Genomic DNA, 22495 nt, shown 5'->3' with positions numbered 1-22495 from the left:
AGATGATTGGTAATGTATTATGTTGTATATACAAGTTATTTGTATTGTGTTACAGTAGTGAAAATTGTGTGTAATAATTTTTAACATTTAATTAACTAATTTTTAATTTTAAAATATAATTTTGATAAAATAAAAAATATGTATATCAAAGATAATATTTTTATATATTATTATAGTTGTTTTTTTTTCAATATTTGTTTAAGAAAGTATTTTTAAATCATCCTTCTTCTAACGTACTTATATCGCATCAAATATACTTATATATATATATATATATATACTTTGGTATCGTCAATTTCGGCTCCCACTACCGAGCTAACCGAATGATACACGTCTGACGATCAACACCTTTGGTCTATTAACGCTCAATCAAGGTCAACAAAGTTAAACCATCATTATGAATTAGGTAATACCCTTCTAAGTGCAACTCATTTCACTAATTCGGTCCAATAAGGTAAGTCTATTAAAATAATATAAATCGTGCATATTTCAATAACAATATATGTTATTATTAAATATACTCTGACAATCGAGTGTCGAACATTCTTTACTAACTTGAGCGTTAGAGTGCTTTTTGTAAGTACCTTCCCCATTCGACATTACTCGAGAGATTGAGTGATCAAGCAACTAACACCTAAGAGAACGACACGAAAGTTGAAAGAGCAATTTGAAGTGCGAGTAAACCGACCGATAGAAGGAAAGAAGATGAATTCATTCAATAGTTCTTTACATCTAACTCCCTGACACGAAATATATATATACACACTAATACTAATTATATTTATTAAAATATATTAAAAACATAAAATGTTAATAAATATTACATTATAGGAAAAGACATAAATATATGTCCATAGGGAGTACTTTAGTTTCGCATTACTAAGCGAGTTGTCCTCACTCCTCATAATTGTATCCGTTGGGAACAGGAAAAGGTTCGGCTTAAGACCCGACCCGACCCGTACCCGAAAACAATGATTAAATCAGAAAACGAAAGGCTAAGTTTGCTCTTCTTCACATTCAGCATAGACAACTGAGTGAGTGAGGTCAGAGGGAGGGAAAATGAGACACGGCGGAGGAAAGAGGAAGCGCGTGGCGCCGAAACCATTCGTCGTTTTGTGTTCATTGGTGACTGGCTTGTTCGGACTGTTGGTGCTCGTTTTCAGGCCCATGGAAGATGCCCCTCGTACTCCCGTTCCTTTCGCGAGAGCTTCGGAGTTCAACGGTTCTTCTTTGGACGGTGGGAGGAGCATGGAAGGCGTGGTGGCGTTTGAGCGCGTGGCAGAGAAGGCGTGCAAGACGGTGGAGGAAATGGGGGAGGATTACGGAAGAGGAGTAGGGAAGGAGTCTCTGAGAGTGAGAAAGATTATCGAGAATCATTTTGTTGCCAATGGTTCTTTCTCCATTCTTTATACAACCCTCGCTTTCTGCTCTGCTAAATTATTATTATTTTAATGCTATAACAGCTTTACATAATTAGTAGACTAAGTTTGTTATGTGTCATTTAGTAGACTAAGTTAGTACTAATTTATAATATTATTACTATTATTATTGTCATTATTATTATTATTATTATTATTATTATTATTATTATTATTATTATTACTTAGTTACTTACTTTCATTTTTCAATTCAATATATCAGGAGATAAAAACATAAAATGTTAGAAAAGATTTTACTTACTTACTTACTGACCTTTGAATGTTGCACGTGCATTGCTAAGCCCTAATGACATTACAACATGTTCACAGTGTCCCCCCATTGAGTTCTAAAAGTTGTTTTGTGCACATCTGAACAGTCCATCCTCACTTGGTTGTAGCCAAACCTTAGGCCAGTCTTGCATAAGATTGTAGAACCATGTAATTCATCTAATAGATAATCTATCAAAGGAATTGAGTATTTATTCTTAATAAATTGTAATGAATGTCCTCAAAGAAGAAATTTGTTTTTAAACGAGCAAGACAATGAGAGCACTGAATATTCTACTTCTTCATCTAGTGAAGAAGAGTCTGAAGTCTCTGAGGAAGAAATCCAGCCATACCTAGTCAAACTCTTCCCTAGTCTCACCCTCACCTTACTAGCATCAGCTACTGTACTAATGAAGCAATTTTATCCAGACTCAATGGTCTAAGCCCAACACCCCTTGGTGCTACTTATTGATACCAATAATCACAAAGCTTGAAGTATCAGCTCTTGCCAAAGAAAATGCCTTAGTGTACCTAGTTGAAACATCTTTACTAACATTTGAGTATCCTTCTTAAGCCCACCCAGAAAACAACTAAGCAAATACTCCTCAGGAAAATTCAAATGAGTAATAATAGCATCAAACTCCTCATTATTACAATTGACTTTTTCTATCTTTGTTTCATTAAGTCAACCATGGATCATCACACACATCACAAAACCTTTAAAGAATCAGTTTCTTGTACTCCAGGCAGCGCAAATTAGAACAGTTGGTAGTTTTTGCAAGAGCTGAGTGCCACTATAAAGCACGACCCTCCATATGAACAACTGTTGGGAAAAACGGGTAATTTTCCCACTAAAATAGAACCCTAATAGAGCTGCCCGACAAATAATATTGAATAAATAAAGCGGAATAATAAAAGAGATAAAGAGGAAAAAACACACCCGAAAATTGTTAATGGAGTTCGGCCTGTTTAGCCTAATCTCCGAGCACAGCAAAAACAACTCACTTTTATTATTATGGGAGAAGATATTACAAATTGGGGATATATAACAGTGAAGGAGGAGAGTTTAATTTATAACCCTCAAACCTCCTCCCAAACAATGAACCCACTGATGTGGGACTTGGGATTAAGCCAAAATCAACAAATCTCCACCTTGGCTTAATTTCAAGTCCCACCTAAAACAAATCTTCTCACAACATAACAAAAACAAACTTTACCGTGCTTCAAATTTGCGCCTCCGGGCGCCAACTTCAAATGTGCAAAAGATTAACCAAGTCTAAACAATATTCAAACTTGGCCCTTGTAACCACCTTGCCTTGTAGCGAACATCTTCTTTATTAGAAAATTCTTCTTTCTTTGCAAATACCCATTTGCACCCGATTTCCTTCTTACCTTTTGGTAATTGTGCCAACTTCCACGTCTTGTTCTTCTTCAAAGACTGCATCTCCTCTTCCATCGCACCCGCCCAATTACCACTCTCTGAACTCAGAATGGCTTCTGGGTAAGTGGATGGAATGTCATCAACAACTGGAAGTGCATAGGCAACCATATCCATGAAACGAGCAGGCTTCTGAATATCTCGTCTCTGTCTTCTAACTGCAATTGGCGCTGATTGTTGTTGAGATTCTTGGGTAGGAACCTCTTCCTCATCTGACTCTTCTTCTGCCATAGGAGAGTCACTTGTGGTATTTCGTGTTGGGATCACCACTGTCGGCTCAAACTCCACCTGCTTCCGGGCACACTCCACCTGTTGCGGAGTACTATCATCTCCTTCTGGATTTACCTTCTTTAACATGGCAGATTCATCAAAGGTAACATACCTGCTGATAATCGTCTTCTTTGCCTCTAGACACCACAAACGGTATCCCTTCACTCCAGGACTAAAGCCCATGAAAAGAGCCTTCTTTGCCCGTGGATCCAACTTTGATTCAATCACATGATAATATGCAATAGAACCAAAAACATGCAAAGAATCATAATCAGTTGCAGGTTTTCCAGACCATACCTCTAACGGGGTTTTGCCATCTATAGCAGATGATGGCAAACGATTGACGAGATGTTGAGCGTATGTCACAGCCTCAGCCCAAAACTCTCTGCCTAACTCAGCATTAGACAACATACAACGAACTTTCTCCACAAGTATCTTGTTCATACGCTCCGACACCCCATTCTGCTGTGGTGTTTTTCTAACAGTGAAGTGCCGAACTATGCCACAATTTTGACATACCTTCAGGAACGGATCACTCTTGTATTCTCCTCCATTGTCTGTTCGGAGAACCTTAATCTTCCTTCCTGTCTGGTTTTCTACTTCAGCTTTCCACTTAAGGAAAATTTCAAGCACATCATTTTTGTTCTTCATAGTAAACACCCAAACTCTCCTAGAAAAATCATCCACAAAAGTGACAAAATAATGCCTACCTTCGATTGACGGAGTCTTGGCAGGTCCCCACACATCTGAATGCACATAATCCAGAATACCATTGGTATTGTGAATTGCAGTGCCAAACTTCACTCTTCGTTGCTTTCCCAGAACACAATGCTCACAAAATTCAAGTTTGCAAGCCTTCGTACCTTTCAACAATCCTTGCTTGGTAAGAATTTGCAAGGATTTCTCTCCAGCATGTCCCAACCTCATATGCCACAACTTCGTTGCCTCAGCATCCTTCTTAGAGCTAGAAGTTGCTGCCGCTACTGTCCCCACCATTGTATAACCTTGATAGTAATACAAATTGTTCTTCATCACGCCTTTCAACATCACCAGTGCTCCTGAAGTTGCTTTAAGAATTTCATCTCGCATCGTCACAACTAGGCCTTTAGATTCTAAAGCTCCCAATGAGATGAGATTCTTCTTCAACTTTGGCCATCCCGCAAAATTCTGGTGGATCCATCATGATTCCGCAGCTTGATTGAACCTATCCCGACTGTCTTACATAGATTATCATTACCCATGTAAACAACCCCGCCATCAAGTTCTTGAATCCAATATCCACTCATCTGGATACGATGATGCTGAAAGCGAGACAATTAAAGAGATATCTGATTCCACATCACTTTTGCATTCTGCAACATTTGCATCTTGCAGAACCTTCTCTTTCTTCTGCAGTTTTGGACAGTCTTTCTTCCAGTGTCCTTTCTCATGACAGAAAGCACACTCATCTTTGGCAACGGCTCGACCTTTAGACTTAGACATCCCTCTTCTCTCCTTTGTTTGGCTTTGCTGACGACCTCTTGCCACCAATGCTTCTTCTGATGTCGTTGATTTGGTTTTCATCTTATCCTGCTTTCTCAATTCATGACTATATAAAGCAGAACAAACAGCATCTAACGACACATTCTCCTTCCCGTGAAGGAGCGTAGTCTCCAAATGTTCAAATTCATCAGGAAGAGATGATAACAACATCAAAGCCAAATCCTCATCCTCAAACTTCACATCTAAATTCAACAGGTCTGCTACTAATTGATTAAACATAGTGATGTGTGCATTCATAGTAGTACCTTGTTGGTAGTCAAATCGAAACAACCTTTTCTTCATCAGGAGCTTGTTCTGACCACTCTTCTTCAGAAACTTGTCCTCCAATGCCTTCCACAGTTTGTGTGCAGAAGTCTCGTTTTTTACAGCGTACTTCTGCTCTCTGGACAGGCAGGATCGAATAGTTCCGCATGCCAACCGGTTGATGATGCTCCAATCTTTCTCCTCTACCTCTTTTGGTTTCTCTCCTTCAATAGCAATATCAAGACCCTGCTGAAAAAGAGAGTCCAAGACCTCTCCTTGCCACATGCCAAAATGTCCAGTGCCATCAAATATTTCCACCGCCAATTTCAAGGTGGACACCGGGAACCTCGACCATGATGAAGAGGAGCCCGACACTTTGGATACATCCTTGGCTTCTTCTTCTTGATTTGCCATTACAAACTCAAAATATAATATTCAATATTACAAATAATTTCAAACAACCCAAGGCGAACCTTCGGCTCTTGATACCACTTGTTGGGAAAAACGGGTAATTTTCCCACTAAAACAGAACCCTAATAGAGCTGCCCGACAAATAATATTGAATAAATAAAGCGGAATAATAAAAGAGATAAAGAGGAAAAAACACACCCGAAAATTGTTAATGGAGTTCGGCCTGTTTAGCCTAATCTTCGAGCACAGCAAAAACAACTCACTTTTATTATTATGAGAGAAGATATTACAAATTGGGGATATATAACAGTGAAGGAGGAGAGTTTAATTTATAACCCTCAAACCTCCTCCCAAACAATGAACCCACCGATGTGGGACTTGGGATTAAGCCAAAATCAACAACAACCAACTGAACACGAAAATCTTCAAGTGATTATCTATAAGAAAGAAATTTTCACATTGATAAATCCACTAGTTCACATTATTGCCATTAAACCTAGAGAAATCAATCCATGCAAGCCTTATTCCACAATAATAAGAAAAAGACCCACATTGCTCACCTTGAGCACCTGGAGATCCTGATGCAACTTCCATATTTTGGCTGAGCAATTCTTGCAATGTTTCCTTCATAGACTCACTTAAAGTTCTTTATATTGGACTTGCAAGTTCTGCCAAACTAGCCACCAATGGAGCTGAGACACGATCTTCCAAATCCTTCATTGCTGCTGCATTGCAAGTTGATTCTGCCATAGAAGTGTACTTTGAAAGAATGGTACCGGCTGATATCAATTAATGTGGTTTTTCTTAGTTTTAGGAATTAGATGCAACTCGAAGAACATATATGAAATTGGGGAACTCCAAAGGAGGAAAGGCCCGAAGAATTCATTGAGTAAGAGTGTTTACAAGAATACGATCAAGATACATGAACAATGTCTATGGCTAATCAACTACTTGCCATTTATATTTAACCTCCAAAACTGAATCTAACAATTTGCCTAAGAAAAAGGAAATATCTAACTAACTCAAACTGAATCTAACTAATTCAGTTCAACAGCTAGCAACTGTTGCTAAATTACATTATTCTTCCAGAATTTTTCATATCACACTCACTTATGTACACTCCCTGCACTTCTGTGGAGGATGGTGTGACCATGGTCAATTATAAGATGGTTTTTTATTTTGTTTCAGGCGCTTCAAGAGTCAGGGATTTTCCCCCTGAGCAGTTCTGTAGACATGGCTTTGTTCTCGGGAAGACAGCTGAGGCAGGTTTTGGGAATGAAATGTACAAGGTCTTAACGGCTGCAGCACTTAGTGTAATGTTAAACCGCTCCTTGATCATTGGTCAAACCAGGCATATTAGTTCTTTCTCAAGCCTTTCTTAGTTTCTTTCTCTCCACTGAAAATATTGGTGTCCATGTTTATTGGCTCTTATATGAATGTCTGTGGTAGCTGGTAGCTTTGAAGCATAACTCGTCCCAGAATTTTTTTGACTGTGCTGTTGAGTCCCGAATGTGTGGTACTCAAGTCACGAGACTCTTATTTAATGGACTAGGCTTTTGAGTTAGACTCTTTTAGGTTATGACGGATTCCCTACCCCGACCTATTTTCAAGCACTTTTGCAGACTACTTAGATAGTTTATGGCCTCTGATATTTGCATACTAATGCCATTGTGCCATTGATATATTTGTTAAACTGCTCTGCTCTTGCAAAAGATATAGCATATTTGAATCAACTACAGATCATTGTTGTTAAAATCGGCCAGGACAGCAAACCAGTAATTTGTGTGACCATTATAAGTTGGTTGGCTGAACAAGATAACATGATAAAAATATTCCACAGCTACAACATGAAAGATTGAAGAAATGTTGAAATGAGAAAAAATAATGAGCTTTATTTAAATAAAGAAAAGAACTAGAATTTAAAACAGTATTGAAAAGTGGCTTGACTATAATTTTGATTATCAGACTGAATCCCAACTTGCTAGAGCACACTGTTACAAATATTGTAAATTGTAATAAAACAAAGTCCTGTCTTTCATTATCTGATTGATGCCCTGTTGCTACATTTCAGAGGAAAATATCCTTTTGGAGACTACATTTCTTATTCCAACTTTACTTTTACGGTGAAAGAAGTTAAACATTTGTGGAGAAAAAAAGGTTGTGAAAGCAAATATGGGAGGGAACTGGTTATGAGGATTGATGATTTTAATAAACCATTAGAAACAAATGTTCTCTGTAGCAACTGGAAGAAATGGAAGCAACCCATCATATGGTAAGGTGAAGAATAGTTTTGTTAATTTATTAGTCTCACAAGCATCATAAATGAGCATAAACTTTATGTTTTAGGTTTCAAGGCACTACTGATTCAGTGGCAGCACAGTTTTTCTTAAAGAATATATACTCTCAGATGAGGCTTGCTGCTCTTAATTTGTTTGGTGACCCACAAGATCCAGGTTTACGACCAAATGTTTTTGGGGAGCTCATGAGAGTTCTCATATCCCCTTCAGAAGATGTTGAAGCAGCTGTAAATTGGGTTATTGGTGGTGGGGAGAATCCTGACATCTCATTGCATATGCGGATGCTTATGAATAGGTATTGGATGTATGCGTCAATTTCATGGAGTGGGAATGTTCATGCTTGATTGATGAATAATAAATTTCTGATATCAATCGTAGGATAGTTTTACTTTTTACCACTTTTGGAAAGTTAAATTAATATATCTTGACAGAACGCTTTGAGGAGCCAAAGATTATTGCCAATTCAATTCAGTATCATGTTATCTGTTTTCATTCCATTCTTCTTCCTCGATTTATTTGGCTTTCATCCTCTTCTGTAAGCCCTAATTAGGTACATATTTGACTCCAGAGATGTCAAAGGATTTAGCCTCCGCAATGGTATAGGATAACAGTATATAGAACTCATATAATAAAACAAAGTAAACAAGGAAAGCCTACCCATATGTTAAAATTTATTAAAAATTACTAAATCATGAGAGATGTTCATCAAATATAATGTGAAATCCACAAAACTGTGAATAAATTATTACGGAAGAGCCTGCAGTGTGTTGGTACTTGCTAGCAGTTCCTTTATGTTCACTGTTGATGCAAAATTTCTATGCAGTATGTAAGGAAAAAAACGATCCATGTAGCACAAAAGCATTTTCTTTATTATTGGTAGCAACGGTCAACCTTCATATTTGATATGGGTTTAAATTACTCATTCAGTTTCCGGCATCCCCTTTTCAGGTCTGGAAGAGCTGTGCAGGCAGTGTTGCGTTGCCTGAAAAAAGCAATACGAAGTCAACATCTAATGTCACAAAGACCAAAGGTGGTTTTAGTGTCAGATACACCTGCTGTTGTTAAAAGTATCATGTCTGTGTCTAACATAAGTGAATTTGCAGAGGTAATTATTCTGGTCCTGATTGCTAAACTGCATGCAAATACTCACATTAATGTGCAGATGGAACTGTATACCATTGTTGATTCTTAATAGTAATACCCAAAAAAATATTATTAATTTATTACTTGTTAACAATGACATTATTGCGTTATATTAAGAACTGGCTACATGCTATTTTCAATATTGCCAATCTTCTCTCATAAATGCTTTATTGTTTCATTATTCAACCTTTTGTTTAATATACGGTGGTGGTGCATGCTCCAACAAACTTATAAATGCTGTAAAATTTGTGGGGTGATTCTTGTTCATATCTACTTGCCCCCAGGTTCTTCATTTTGATTATGACCAATTCAAAGGAAGTATGTCTAAAGGTCCGCGCATGTCAGATATTAGAAGGAAGGATTGGGGTTCAGCGCCTAGATGGGTTGCGTTTGTCGATTTTTTTCTTGCTTCCCGGGCAAAATTTGCTGCCATTTCTGGAGCTCACCGGCGTGTTGGTACTACGTATGCTCAATTAGTTGCTGCACTGGCAGCTGCACACAATCTGGGTATTTCTTGCTATTCACTCTTATTCTTGTAAGTAGAGGTTGCAGGAGGATCAATCCAACGATATTTGAGATTTAAAAGAACTTGAAAAGACTTTTGTTGCCTTAAACAAGAGGGTTATTAGTTAGGCCTTTTTTTTTTCAAAGTATGTGTTTTTCGTAAAAACTAAACGCAAATAATTTTTGTTTGTAAGTCTAAAACTTGATCTTTATGAGCCTTACCTTTGGATTGACCCTACATGTCAAGCACAATTTCTTGAAACATGCAGCTGAAACATGAAAGTTGTTTATTCTTCAGGGAACAAGTCTGGTCCAAGGTTTGTATTCTTCAGCAGTTTCCAGAGTAATTTGTTAAATGATGGCCTAAAGCATCAGGTTGGTTGGGGCCATGTGTGGAACAGATATGCTGGTCCATTGAGTTGTCGCAACCAGGCGAATCAATGTGCCTTCACACCAGTCCTCCCTTCTGCATGGTGGGACGGTCTTTGGCAGTCTCCAATTTCAAGGGATATTAACCGTCTTTCTTCTTATGGCATCAGATTATCTGGTCTTGGCAATGTTGATAGCAATTCCCTTAAGAGTCACTGTAAGAAAAGGAAAAATGTTGTACGAACTATTACCTTCAAATTGTAGTTTTTGGAAGTCACAATCATGTGTGTTCTTCTTAGTTGGATAACCCCAAAATGAGTAAGATTAATTATGTTTTTTAGTGGATATATTTAACGTCTGTGTCAAGCGTCTGGTACAGGGTCGTTTGATATAGTGTTTGTTACAGGATTTGTTATAACGATGTTAGTTTTGTATTAGTGTCTATTAGGGTGTTTTCTGTTAATGGTTTAGTTTCCTATATATGTATGGAGCTATGCTCTTCTTGAAAGTGACCTGTAATTCTCTATGCATGAATAATATTTTGCAACATATCTTTTCTTCTTTGCTTTCTCCTTTTCTTGCATCTTGACCGAACACCAAACTTCTTCCATCATGCATCTTCAATATGATATCTTGCTCTGCTTACTTTGCACCTTCTATTCTTTCCCGTCTTCATTGTCTGTAACTTTTGATCAAGAATCTGTTTTCTTTTCTTTCTTTTTGTTTCTGCGGGAAGTGAGAGACACAACACCATGGATTACTCAGTGGACCTCTCAAACTTGTACTAACATTTTGGAAAAAATCCTGGGTATGATTCTTGTTAATCATAAATTAAATGGAGCTAATTACCATTCTTGGAGTAGAAGTATGAAACATGCCTTGCTTTCTAAAAACAAACTCACATTCATAGAACAAAGTATTGGAGCTCAACCTAGTGAGGTTGTTTTTTATGCTTGGGAAATATCTAATGTTATGGTGATTTCTTGGATTACATGTACTCACAAATTGCTCAAAGCACGGTTTATATTGATTATGTTAAGGATTTTTATAAAAAGGAATTTAATTCAAGATCTCAAATTTATTATTGGGAATTCATCAAATAGGGCAAGCGAAATGTTTTTTAATTTTTCACTACTATAAAGATTTTAAAGGAAGAATTGGAATCTTAAAGACTTATTCTTAGATGTGTATGCAATGCAAAATGCAATTGTGAACTTATGAAAACCATATCAAAATGCAAAGAATCTGAATGCCATATGTTTCTTAAAAGGGTTTGGAGATATCTTTGGTGGTATCAATACTTAAATTATTTTAATGGAACCTCTTCCAAAAATTAACCATGTGTCTTCTCTTCTTCATTAACAAGAAAGACAATTAATTGGTATTTTTATTTTTGACATGAAGATGATACAAGAAAGATAGTCAATTCAAGAACGATAAATGATACATCAAACACTTGCTAAAACTGTCAGAAATCAAAATTGGGGATCTCTTAGGAAGTTTTCTGTTCCTAAAGATCTTTTGAAATGGGTTTCTAATATTTCTAAGGTTCCTAATGTCCCAATTAATGTCTCTAGACTCATTTATAAGGGGACCAAACCTTGGTTTTTGATTTCTCTCTCTTTCAGGTATTCTTTGTAGTCAAGGAAACATTGAGTTCAAAGAATAAATGCTCTAGGGAAAACCAACCAAAGCAATGACTGTCCTTATGTTTCAAATGTATACATCTTACAAAGTTTCTTCACAGTTAAGGAGATTCATGACCCATGTAAAGTAAGTTGTATATTCTCATCCTAAGTATGTGTCTCATATGACCAAATGAAAATCTAAATGTTTTCTCTTGGCTGAATCTATTGAGGTTATCTCTACGCAAAGGTATAAACAGATTACATATTTCATTTTTCATCACTTTGAAAGATAATTTTTTTTCTGGAAAATATTCACTTGTTGTCATAATAAAACAACTGGTTAAAAGTTTGAAACAACCTGTTGTTTTGCCTCTGACACCTCTGCATAAAGCTGCCAAAATTGCTTACGCATGGTTAAACCTATTTCTGCTTTTTCAAAACCGGTTGTTGGTCAAATATGCAATAAATATGCCTCAGAATCTTGTCATAAAGGAATATATTTTGTTGTTTTCTTGAAAATTCTAAGCTCTTTATGAATGGTCAATCACAATAAGAGCACTGTCAAAGTAACTTATATTTGGGTCTAACACACTGCTTTTGTTCACTGTAAAAGATTCTTTTTTCTTGAAAATTAGCCCACTAAAAGTCAATTTATCTCTACCATTTTTTATGCTTATATAAGAGTGTTTTCAACTAGATATTTCACAAAACAACCTATTTTTTTTTCTCTCTTCTCTACATCGACACTATGAAACTGTGTTTTCCTTATTGCATTCTCATAAATTCTTTCTCTTCTCTGCATTATGGCCTCCTCATCTCACTCACCTAAGTGGAATAAATCACGTGCCATCAAAAGGGCTGGTCATCTTGAAAATTGGTTCTCGGGTGACAATGATAACATTGAAAAATTTATGCTTGAGATAAGTAGAAAGGTCATCAATACACCAAAGTTGTTGTCCTTCAACTGGCTAAAGGAGCAAAATCCCAAGGAGGTTAAGAAGGACTTGAAAGATCAGAAACAAAGGAGGTTCCTTGAGATGTCTAGAAACACTTATTCATATCTTGTGAAGGTATTCTACACAAATGTACTTGTTGATGGTGAGAACATGTATTCACATGTCAAATGGGTAGATATGGAGATAACTCTTGTTGTATGGAATGCCATCATTGGATTAAAATACTCAGGGGTAAGGATCAACAAATGAAACATAGGTGTGATGGGGGACTTTAACAAAATGCAATACTATGTGAGCTGCCTCAAAAATCCCATTTGAAAGTGAAGGGTTTTCATGTTGGTGCCTTAAAACTGAATGAGAGGATCATTGCCTTCATTGTCTCATGGATGCTAACTCCAACGAGGAATAATCATGTTGTCCTCACTGAAGAAGATCTTGTCTCTTTTGTATAATGAAGAACATCAAAATCAACTGGATCCATGTCTTTAAGGAGCATATGCTAAAATCTCTAAGGTTAAGTGATTATCATTTTCCTTATGTTGTTCTTGTATATAAATTTCTTCAATATTTTGAAGTTGACCTCGATGAAGAATTGCCTGAGGTAATGAATCCATCTCATGAAATTAACAATGAGTCTCTTATCAAGATGGGATTCATCAAAGTTGGTAACAAATGGGTGAATAAAGAAGAAGAACAAGTGGGTCCTTCTTAAGAAAATCAAACTGGAACAAATGATGGACACCAATCTGCACCAAATGCTGGGAATCAATCTAAACATGAACAAGATGATCAAGGCACTGAAAATCCAACTGAGCAAGTTGTTGATGCAACCTATGCAGCTGGTTCAAGTGTTGGAAATGCAGAAGAATATGCTAGGCGGCTTGATATCCAAGTCTGCAGAATCAACGTTTCAAGCCTTTTCGCCTCGTTAATTCGACTCAAAGCTGGGGGGCTGTGTACCGTCATGGTGAGCCAGGTAGTTTGCCGACCTCTCCACATACTCACACCAATGGTAAGCCAGGAACTTTGCCGACCTCTCCACATACTCACACTCATGGTGAGCCAGGAAGTTTGCCGACCTATCCACATACTCACACTCATAGTAAGCCAGGTAGTTTGTCGACCTCTCCACATACTCACACTCATGGTGAGCCAGGTAGTATGCCGACCTCTCCACATACTCACACTCATGGTGAGCCAAGAAGCTTGCCGATTTTCTCACAGACCCATGCGAAGTGAAATGTGGACGGACCACTGTCCATCACATAACTAGGAAATTTGTCGACCTATCCATAATGGCAGTTCGCTCGGATAGCCCAATAACACTTTAGCCTTTGCGCCTCGTAGGCTCGGCCTAAGGCTGAGGGGCTGTGTCCTGTCCCGAATCGGGTAGGTATTTGGCCGAGCTCACTAAGGGCCCATCTAGGGGAAGTGACGATGTGAGAACTTGGCACGGGTCGCGAACCGACCTAACAGGCCCAAAAACACAACCTGTTTTGGCCTTGGCTTAGTATTGCGCAACACCAACAAGGGACAAATTCCACTAAAGGAAAGTATAACGTTTTTCCTACACACATATTCCCGATAGCGTAATAAATATAAATATCATATTCTCGATAGCATAATGAATATAAATGTTATATCCCCGATAACGTAATAAATATTATCCCCAGTATCCCTGATTACATTGTTTAACTATTCTGATTTATATACTTTATATCCAGATTTTATAGAAAGTTACTGTGAAATGACACATTAATGCCAGGAAAGACCAATGTCAGAAATCCAAGCTCATGTATGTTTATAAATAGACAACCACCTACAGGGAGTATCTAACTTGCATCTTTGCAGTATATTTTACCATACACATTATATTTTGTGCTCTCACTGACTTGAGCGTTGGAGTGTAATTGCGGGTAGAGCCCCCCTCATCCCCAGAAGATCGGTTTGTGTAAACCTGGAGGTAATTCCTAAGCACCTCATCCACTAGCTGACCGACCACCAAAAAGGAATCCGAGAAGAGCTCATCCATACTCCGACCGACTTCGAGCCGGCGAGAACAGTTAACAAGAAACCAATTTAAGCACAATTCCTTGATAAAAACAATCTAAATTAATTAAAGAAGATTTTAAATTTTTTTCATAGATTTATTAAGCTCACAAGCTATAAAGCTCGAACACTCCTCTTAAATGGCGTGTCGGTATCCGATACTCGTATCGGACACTGACACTCGTATGACACCTGTAGGACACGTATCCGTGAGGTGTCCAATTTAAAAAGTATTTGTTATATTTATAATAATTCTAGTACGAGTGTAACACAATTTAAAAATGAAAAATACATTAATTTTCTCAAAATTTAAATTTTATTGTATAAATTGTTATTATGATTATAAAAGTAAGAAACAAATCTTTGTGAACCCGTCATGAAAAACATCTTTCTGCTTCAAAAAATAATCTAAAACATACTTGTGCACATAAATCTTTATTATCAATTTATATAATTCATAATTATAAATATACAAATTCGTATTTCTGTATCCTACATTTTAGATATTTTATGTATTTGTGTCCGTGTCTTTCTTACATAGCTTCCAAGTATTAAAAACGAAGTTGATAAAAAGAAAATCAGCAAAGTTTAGAATTTTTTAAATGGTTTTTTCTGATAATATTACGTGTTTTTGCTCTTAAAAATAATTTCAAACAGCAAAAGTTCTGAAATTGGAACGATTTTACTGTTATAAAATGCTGTCTTTGTTACATCTTTGTTACATTTTTCTTATAAACTAAGATTATAAAAACAAAGTGTTAGCTGGTTTTGTGTAACGTGTCGAATGATTACTGTAAATCCAACCAACAAACAATAGTACAACGGGTCCCACTTTCTTTATTAAACTTTGTTTTTTCTTTTTTCTTTTTTCATTTTCTACTCTCTTCTCTTTCTCGCAACTATTTCTACACACGCACACAACATAACAACACAGTGAGAAAACAAAAGAAGTTCCAATGAGCAATTTCCAGAGAGTATCTCACGAATCTTACCCTCCTCCAGGTACACACTTCACACACCAATCTGATTCTCATTTCATTTTTAATTTCGATTATTCCAATTTTTCATCCTAATAATCAGATTCGCAAATTAATTAATTCATTAAATTGATTTTTTGGACAGGGTACGGATCTCCTTACCCTCCACCGCAACCGGGTTACCCATCGGCGCCGCCGCAGGAAGGCTATCCTGCGCCGCCGCCGCCGCCAGGGTACGGGGGTTATCCTCCGCCGCGTCCGCCATATGACTCGTACCAGGGGTATTTCGATAACGGGTATCCTCCGCCACCTCCTCCGCCGCACTACGACTACCACCACCAGCATGTGGCGCATCACCACCACCACCAGGAGCCTGAATGCTTTTCGTTCCTCCGAGGCTGGTAAATTTTTTCATACTTTAGGGATAAAATGTGATTTAGGTCACTCAATTTTTGGTCTAAATTAGTTTTAGTGTGTCTTAATTAGATCATGACTCTGGTATTTTTTTTATCTCTTTTTTATGCAATTTAGGGTAATCGGCTGAAGGAAGAAATTCCTTATTAAAAATATGAGAAACAAAATTATTTTTAAGCATAAAGACTAAGACAAATTTTAACCTAAATTTGAGGATCTTGAAAACATTTTACATAATTTCGTTTTTTCTTTTTTCTTTTTCTTTTTATTTTTACAGTATGGCTACTTGTTTAGAGTGTGGTCATCTACCCTCGTGGCTTTGTTATTTTTCTGTGGGCAGATGTTGGATAATAGTATTTATAATGGCTGTAGAAGAGAAAAATCAAGAGGACAAAATGAAATAAGTTATTTCAAGATAAATTATTTCATACATAAGATAATTTTGAGAAGTTCTCTCCTAGTTCTTTTAAAATATGATTTTTAACTTTGGAGAAATTTATTTATTTCTTCTTTTCATTAAAGTGTTTACAAAAAAGGAGTTTATCTAAACAGTTCTTAGTTTTACTTCTCCTGTAAGAATGGTAGTTGTATTTTAACTTATCAGCATTTTATTGTTAAATAGTTTGAGGGTTTTAACCTTATAAGTTCTGCTGAATTCGGGGGATGTGACTGTTGACAAAAGGAACAGTGATTAATACATTGAGATTAGAAGATGGGGAAGGATTAAATTTTTAATTATTTATATGCAAGTGAGAAGTGTTCAGTTGAGAGGTGGAGGCTTAGGCTTGATTTATTATGGTTTGTGTTGGCTTTGGCTTAGACAGCACAAGCTATTATTTGATGGATAAACTTGTTTTGGTTTGTTTAACATCCTCAACCTTGATTGGAGAGTGCACATCTTAGTATGTATTGGACCGAAATGATCAACATTTTGTTGGAAAGAAAAATAAAATTTGTTGGTAGATATTACTTTTCTCAAATATCAAAGACATGGTTCTTGAGTCATACATATTAATATATAAATTATATGTGCTACATTTTCACTGATGAGTCTAAGGCATTATTAGTTGATTAATTTAGTTATACTTATTTTTTCTGAATTGAGGTTTCTCCTTATATAAATTCTCAATTCAGATTTCAGAGTGGGTGAGTGTTGTAATTGTCCTGAATGCTTTGTGTGCAGTTCTTCAATTATCTTTGCTGACACATCATTAATGAAGTCCTATAGAGTTGCCTGAAATCTTCTCCTAGTTTCTGTTCTCTAACTCATTTTTGTTAGTTTATGTGGCGGTAACAAGAGTAAGAATCCTTCATTTACATGTGCAGCTTGGCAGCACTTTGCTGCTGTTGTGTGCTAGAGGAGTGTTGCTTCTGATAATCACATTAAAAATGCCGTTTCTTCAGTGTGGTGAACTTGGTTATTATTGCTCTCTAGACATGTATGTGGTTCAAGTTCTAGATAATAAGTGTGCGAGGAGGTAAGACTTGGTCATTCTCGTAACACTTTGGTCTTTCGCTCTGTGTATAGGTTCTGTGATGTGGTTTATGTGAATTTACTTGTACGAAAACTATATTGTAAACAGTTTCTTATGAAGGTATAAAAGACAATGAAGTGATTAATATTGTGAAATTACTCTTCTTTATTCTTCAATATCATTTTCCGTTTTACTTCTTAGCATGAGAATTTCAAGGAACTGTGAATGCCACCTTCACTACAGCACTGGGAAGGACAATGGGTTTAGAAATAGAAAATAAGTGGGTGAGTGTTGTAATTGTCTGTAGATAAATTATACAAGAGGAAACTATGAATCATTCTGTTATTATTCTTTTAAAAAAGAACTACCACACTTGGGCTATGCTAATAAATGAATCATTACAATCACATATGCAGGAAATGTGCTGCTTTCGTAAACATTACATTGTGACAATTAGATGTTGAAGTAGGCAAAAAACAAGGGTTGAATTGTTTAGGATTCCTTTTTATCAACAGGTCCAGTGACTAGCTTTTTCAAACATGCTTTCCAGAAGATGTTTTTGAAGTTGAGGCCTGATCTATTATGATTATTACAAAAGGATTATCATTTCTTATAATTTTGAACTGAGTAGCAAGGTTTAATTTATTTGAGCTTTTCTTACCATTTACTTTCTTTTTAATCTTTGATTAATAGAAATTCTTAAAACCTTATCATTTTAATTTTGGTTTTTGACTGAATTTTAATGATGGGTGCTGTACTTCATGTTAACGTTAGAGTAATGTCGAACGTTATATTGATTCATGTCACGTTATATAGTTAAAGAAACATATGATTAAGAACTTAATGTAAAAGAACAAACATACTTTTAATAATTATAAACAAAGTTGATCATATAAAATAAAAAAAATATTTGAAGAAAGATATAATCAAGAATATTATATTATACACTTAGTATTAGAAACAAATTTGTTTATTATCGTATCACATCTTTATTGCTAGAGGATATCAAATATCTTTTATTTATTATATTGATTTCTTTTTCTTAATATAAATAAAGTATTGGTGTTGTCTCAAAAACACGATTTCATCTCAATGGTTTTTTCTTTCATTGAGTTTAACGTGGTGTCTAGAGCTTTTTCAAGATCGTGTTGGTTCAGTAGATCCATGGTCTCTGAAGGATTTTTGTTTTGTTTGTGAATCTTTCTCCTAAGGTTCACTCTCATTATTCATCCCCTCAGGTTTTTTTTTTCTTTCTTCAACTCTTCAAATGGAATGTTTTATCTATGAAATGGTATGTGACACGCCAATCCATTAGTAACCTATGAAGTTCGGACACTCCTCTTAAATGACGTGTCAGTGTCCGATATGAACTAGTATCTGTGAAGTGTTCAATTCAAAAAGTATTTGTTAGATTTCTGACAATTTTAATACAATTTTTTTTAAAAAAATACATTAATTTTTTAAAAATTCAAACTTTATTGTATAAATTGTTATTATGATTATAAAAATAAGAAACAAATCGTTGTGAACCATAATGAAGAATATCTTTCTGCTCCAAAAAATAATTTGGAACATACTTGTGCACATAAATCTTGATTGTCAATTTATATAATTCATAATTGTATAATATATAGATTTGTGTCCCTGTGTCCTACATTTTAGAGATTTTACGTATCTCTGTGTCGTGTCGTGTCTAGTGTCTGTGTCAGTGTTTGTGCTACATAACACTACTTTGATGGCAGATACTAGTAAGTAATCTATTTTGTCTTTCTCAATCTTCTTCTTTTGGTCCTAGGTTCTTGACTCTGATGCAAGTGAGCATAAATATAATAATTGTTCCATTTTCTCTTCCTTTACTAAACTTGTCAATTTGGCTTTTATAACTGTTGTCGATGGTTCATAAACACAAACTTGTGGAATTGGTACTATCCAACCCCTTCCTTCCCTTACTCTTAACTCATTGCTCTTTTAATTTAATGTTTGTTGTCTAATTGACCTAACCCTATGATATTATTTTCTCATGATATTGTCTTTACCTTCACCAAAAATAATATTACCTTGAAGGATCAAATATAATATTAGATAATTGGTATCGGATGTGAGTCACATGAACTTATTATCCCTATCCATCATCAATAATATGTGCATCAACGGTCTCTCTAATAAGGATTCATGCTTAATTAGAACATCTCATCTTAACAAAACTGCAAAAGATTGTGTTATGTTTAAAATATTGGTCTATGGATTGTGAGTAATGTCAACTAGGAAAAATATACTTGTCACCCAATCATCCTAATAAATGAGTTTTATCGTATTTTTCTTTAGTTCATTATGATATTTGGGGTTTGTTAGAGCAAAAGTTCAACACCCCTAAGATTTTGATTTAAGTGTTAAAAATAACTAAGTATAAAACATGGTCATGCTTCGTTTGTAAGATAATACTTTTAATTCAACAATGAATCATGTTAGACGCAAGTGTTTTATTTGACAGATGAATACAACATTGTAGTTTTATTCTACATCGGATGAAGCATGAGTATGCTTAGATGATACACACATGGATTTAAGTTAATCTCATACTGCAAAAAACATGTATATGCTTCTATGTTGTATGGAAGCTTTATTACTTTCGGTTGCCAATAAGACCCATTTGCAAGAAAAAAGTCACATAAAATAACTTCTTGGATAAAGAGCTAATTTTTTTTTCCCAAAATTCACCAACACCAACATTGACAAGTCTAGAAAGATTATTTGCTTCATACAACTTTACACTTTAGACAAAGTCAAGTAAAAACACACTATTGTCCAATAAGAGATAAGAACATACGATTATGGGATATTATGTAAAAGAAGAAGAATATAAGTAATGCTACATGGAATGCATTTAAGTCATCCTACTTTATTAAGCCCGTTAGACGTAGAAAGACATTAAAAAAAGTTAAAGTTGTTGATGCAATCCTAGCTTGTATCTTCATTTGTAGATATTCTTCTTCATTGTTTTTATTTGAATTTCTTCTATGGTTGATGAATGATGTTGCAAAAGCATGAAGAATTGTAGAATTTTTTAAAAAGATGAAAATTATGTTGGTGAATTTAAGTGAGGTTAGACCAACACTTACTTTCTAGAGTAAGGTTGGGTCAACACTACTAGTAGGACTTTAGAAATTTGTGTAGTTAGAAGACAATTCTAGAGAGAACTTTGAAAAGTAGAAATGTCTCACAAATTGGACAACATTTTATTACTCAAATCAAAAGAGACTCCTATTTAAAAGTAAAAGTCTCTCAAAACCTCTCAAATGAGAGTGTGACAAGTGTCACCACCTTATTGATGCAAATTTTCTCCATTGGGAGAGTGACAAGTGGCATGCCTTCATTGGAGTAAAATCCTTTCCATTGAGGAGAGGACATGTAGAACCTCATGCCTTCCTTGCCTATAATTCTATTTGCACATTTCTTTTACTATGTTACACCCTACTCTCTTTTCTATTTACATCATACTTTACTTTGGCCCAAAATACAAGACTCAATAAATCCTAACCACTCTATACAATTTTTACAAGGCTAAGAATAAGAAAAAGACTTTACATCCTAGGAAACATGTTACAAAAAGTGAAACATCAGTTGTCAAACGAAGATAACCACTCATAAATGCACATTGGAAATTGTTCTTTGTGTGACATCTATCATAAAGTACAAGTAAAAATGTCAATATGTAATAGTTGAACAAAGTTGGTGTCGATGAAAAGTTTATAAAACATCAACCTTGAAGAGGATGGCTATAAAAATTAAACCACAAAGTTAATTACATAAGGATGATTTAAAAATCACTTGATAAATTATAGCCATTCATTCTACAAATCAGTTCACTTGCACATCATTTAGGGATTATGATGTTAGGGGACTTATATACCCTCCTCCCTTCGAGAAACTCACAGATATAATTATAAATGAATATTTTTAATGATATATGTATTTGGTATCCGAACAACCTGGATATATTTGATAACCAACTAATAACATCATATAATTTGTAACTAAATAAGTACCAAACTACAAGTACTAACTAACCAACTATATCTTTTTGGTTATCTAGGACTTTATTTGATATGCAAAAACTTATAAATACGCATTAATCTTGTATTGAGTACTCACTCAAGTCTTTCACTCAATATTCATATATATTATATATAAGTTCTTACTAACTTTTTGACGTCAAAGAATCAATTGTAGCTGGATCTTTCATCGATCTTTATCAACAACTCGGTGTCTACATCACAAAAAAATAAAGCTTGGATTCGAGAGACCTTACTCTTTCCACCTCAAAAGTAAAAAGGAATGCAATATATGTTATTTATGAGAAGAAAATATAAGTGTAGGATTTTAATAGAACATGTTTGAGTCAAAATGGTAAATGAGTAAGTTTTTGTATAAGGGTCGACTAAGAATTTGGTTTATGGTGAGGGATGCTGATGCAATCCAAATTGAGCTTTGGATGAAGTGATATAATGATGTAGCAAAAGTAATGTGAAATGCACCGAAGCTATGAAGAATTGATGAAGGTTTGAAGTGGTTTTGGTGCTGAAATTAGGGAGAAATTTGGCCAACTCCCTAGGGTTTCACTAAGTCTCTAGACTCTCTAGCAAAAAGGAGATTTAGGGAGAATGAGGTCTGGAATTTCAGAGGTTTTCATTCATTTATGCCAAATATAAATACAAGAAGTGAAGTTCACCTATTTATAGGTGAAGATGTGAAGATAGCTTGCTCCTTAAGTTACCATAACTTTAGTTAAACAAACTTAACTATAGTAAGTTTTAGTAGATTAAGTAGGTGTCGTTCAAATCTTCTTAAGATGCTCTAAAAACACTTGCTTGCATGACAAGTGAGGACTTATAGAGTATGTTTCATTTATTTACAACTACTTTAAAAATGGTCATGAAATACAAGATCTCAACATAACTATTCTATTTTTTACAATTTTCATACAAACTAAGACAGTTATTTAACGGTGTATTCTTCTATTCTTAGCTCTGTCTTGTAAGTTGTGAATGGTCTCCATCAGATGCACTAGAAAGAACATGTGGGTTTTGCTTTTCA

General features: G+C 35.4%; 2 protein-coding genes across 2 annotated transcripts; both read left to right on the top strand.

Annotated features, from left to right (window-relative positions):
• The first annotated feature begins 873 nt into the window (after positions 1-873).
• On the top strand, positions 874-10463 carry LOC137837261 (uncharacterized). The gene is made up of 7 exons (XM_068646218.1): positions 874-1390; positions 6778-6940; positions 7661-7861; positions 7936-8181; positions 8835-8991; positions 9314-9536; positions 9832-10463. Exons 1-7 carry the CDS (start codon positions 1060-1062, stop codon positions 10164-10166), a joined length of 1656 nt encoding a protein of 551 aa, XP_068502319.1. The 5' UTR covers positions 874-1059; the 3' UTR covers positions 10167-10463.
• A 4901-nt stretch (positions 10464-15364) lies between these two features.
• LOC137837260 (cysteine-rich and transmembrane domain-containing protein WIH2) lies at positions 15365-17556 on the top strand. Its single transcript, XM_068646217.1, has 3 exons — positions 15365-15537; positions 15658-15913; positions 17253-17556. The coding sequence occupies exons 1-3, from the start codon at positions 15492-15494 to the stop codon at positions 17299-17301; spliced, it is 351 nt and encodes a 116-aa protein (XP_068502318.1). The 5' UTR covers positions 15365-15491; the 3' UTR covers positions 17302-17556.
• Positions 17557-22495: the final 4939 nt, after the last annotated feature.

This window comes from Phaseolus vulgaris, chromosome 4, assembly GCF_000499845.2.
Source record: "Phaseolus vulgaris cultivar G19833 chromosome 4, P. vulgaris v2.0, whole genome shotgun sequence".
Lineage (NCBI taxonomy): Eukaryota > Viridiplantae > Streptophyta > Magnoliopsida > Fabales > Fabaceae > Phaseolus > Phaseolus vulgaris.
The sequence above is the reverse complement of the archived record's forward strand: the minus strand, read 5'-3'. Positions and strand labels throughout refer to the sequence as shown.

Bases quoted from the DNA above. Each gene is read 5' to 3' on its own strand.
- LOC137837261 (XM_068646218.1), top strand. From the start codon at position 1,060: ATGAGACACGGCGGAGGAAAGAGGAAGCGCGTGGCGCCGAAACCATTC. The intron at 6,941-7,660 runs GCATATTAGTTC...GCTACATTTCAG, and splicing joins TTGATCATTGGTCAAACCAG to AGGAAAATATCCTTTTGGAG. The intron at 7,862-7,935 runs GTAAGGTGAAGA...TTTATGTTTTAG, and splicing joins TGGAAGCAACCCATCATATG to GTTTCAAGGCACTACTGATT.
- LOC137837260 (XM_068646217.1), top strand. From the start codon at position 15,492: ATGAGCAATTTCCAGAGAGTATCTCACGAATCTTACCCTCCTCCAG. The intron at 15,538-15,657 runs GTACACACTTCA...TTTTTTGGACAG, and splicing joins CGAATCTTACCCTCCTCCAG to GGTACGGATCTCCTTACCCT. The intron at 15,914-17,252 runs GTAAATTTTTTC...TTACATGTGCAG, and splicing joins TTTTCGTTCCTCCGAGGCTG to CTTGGCAGCACTTTGCTGCT.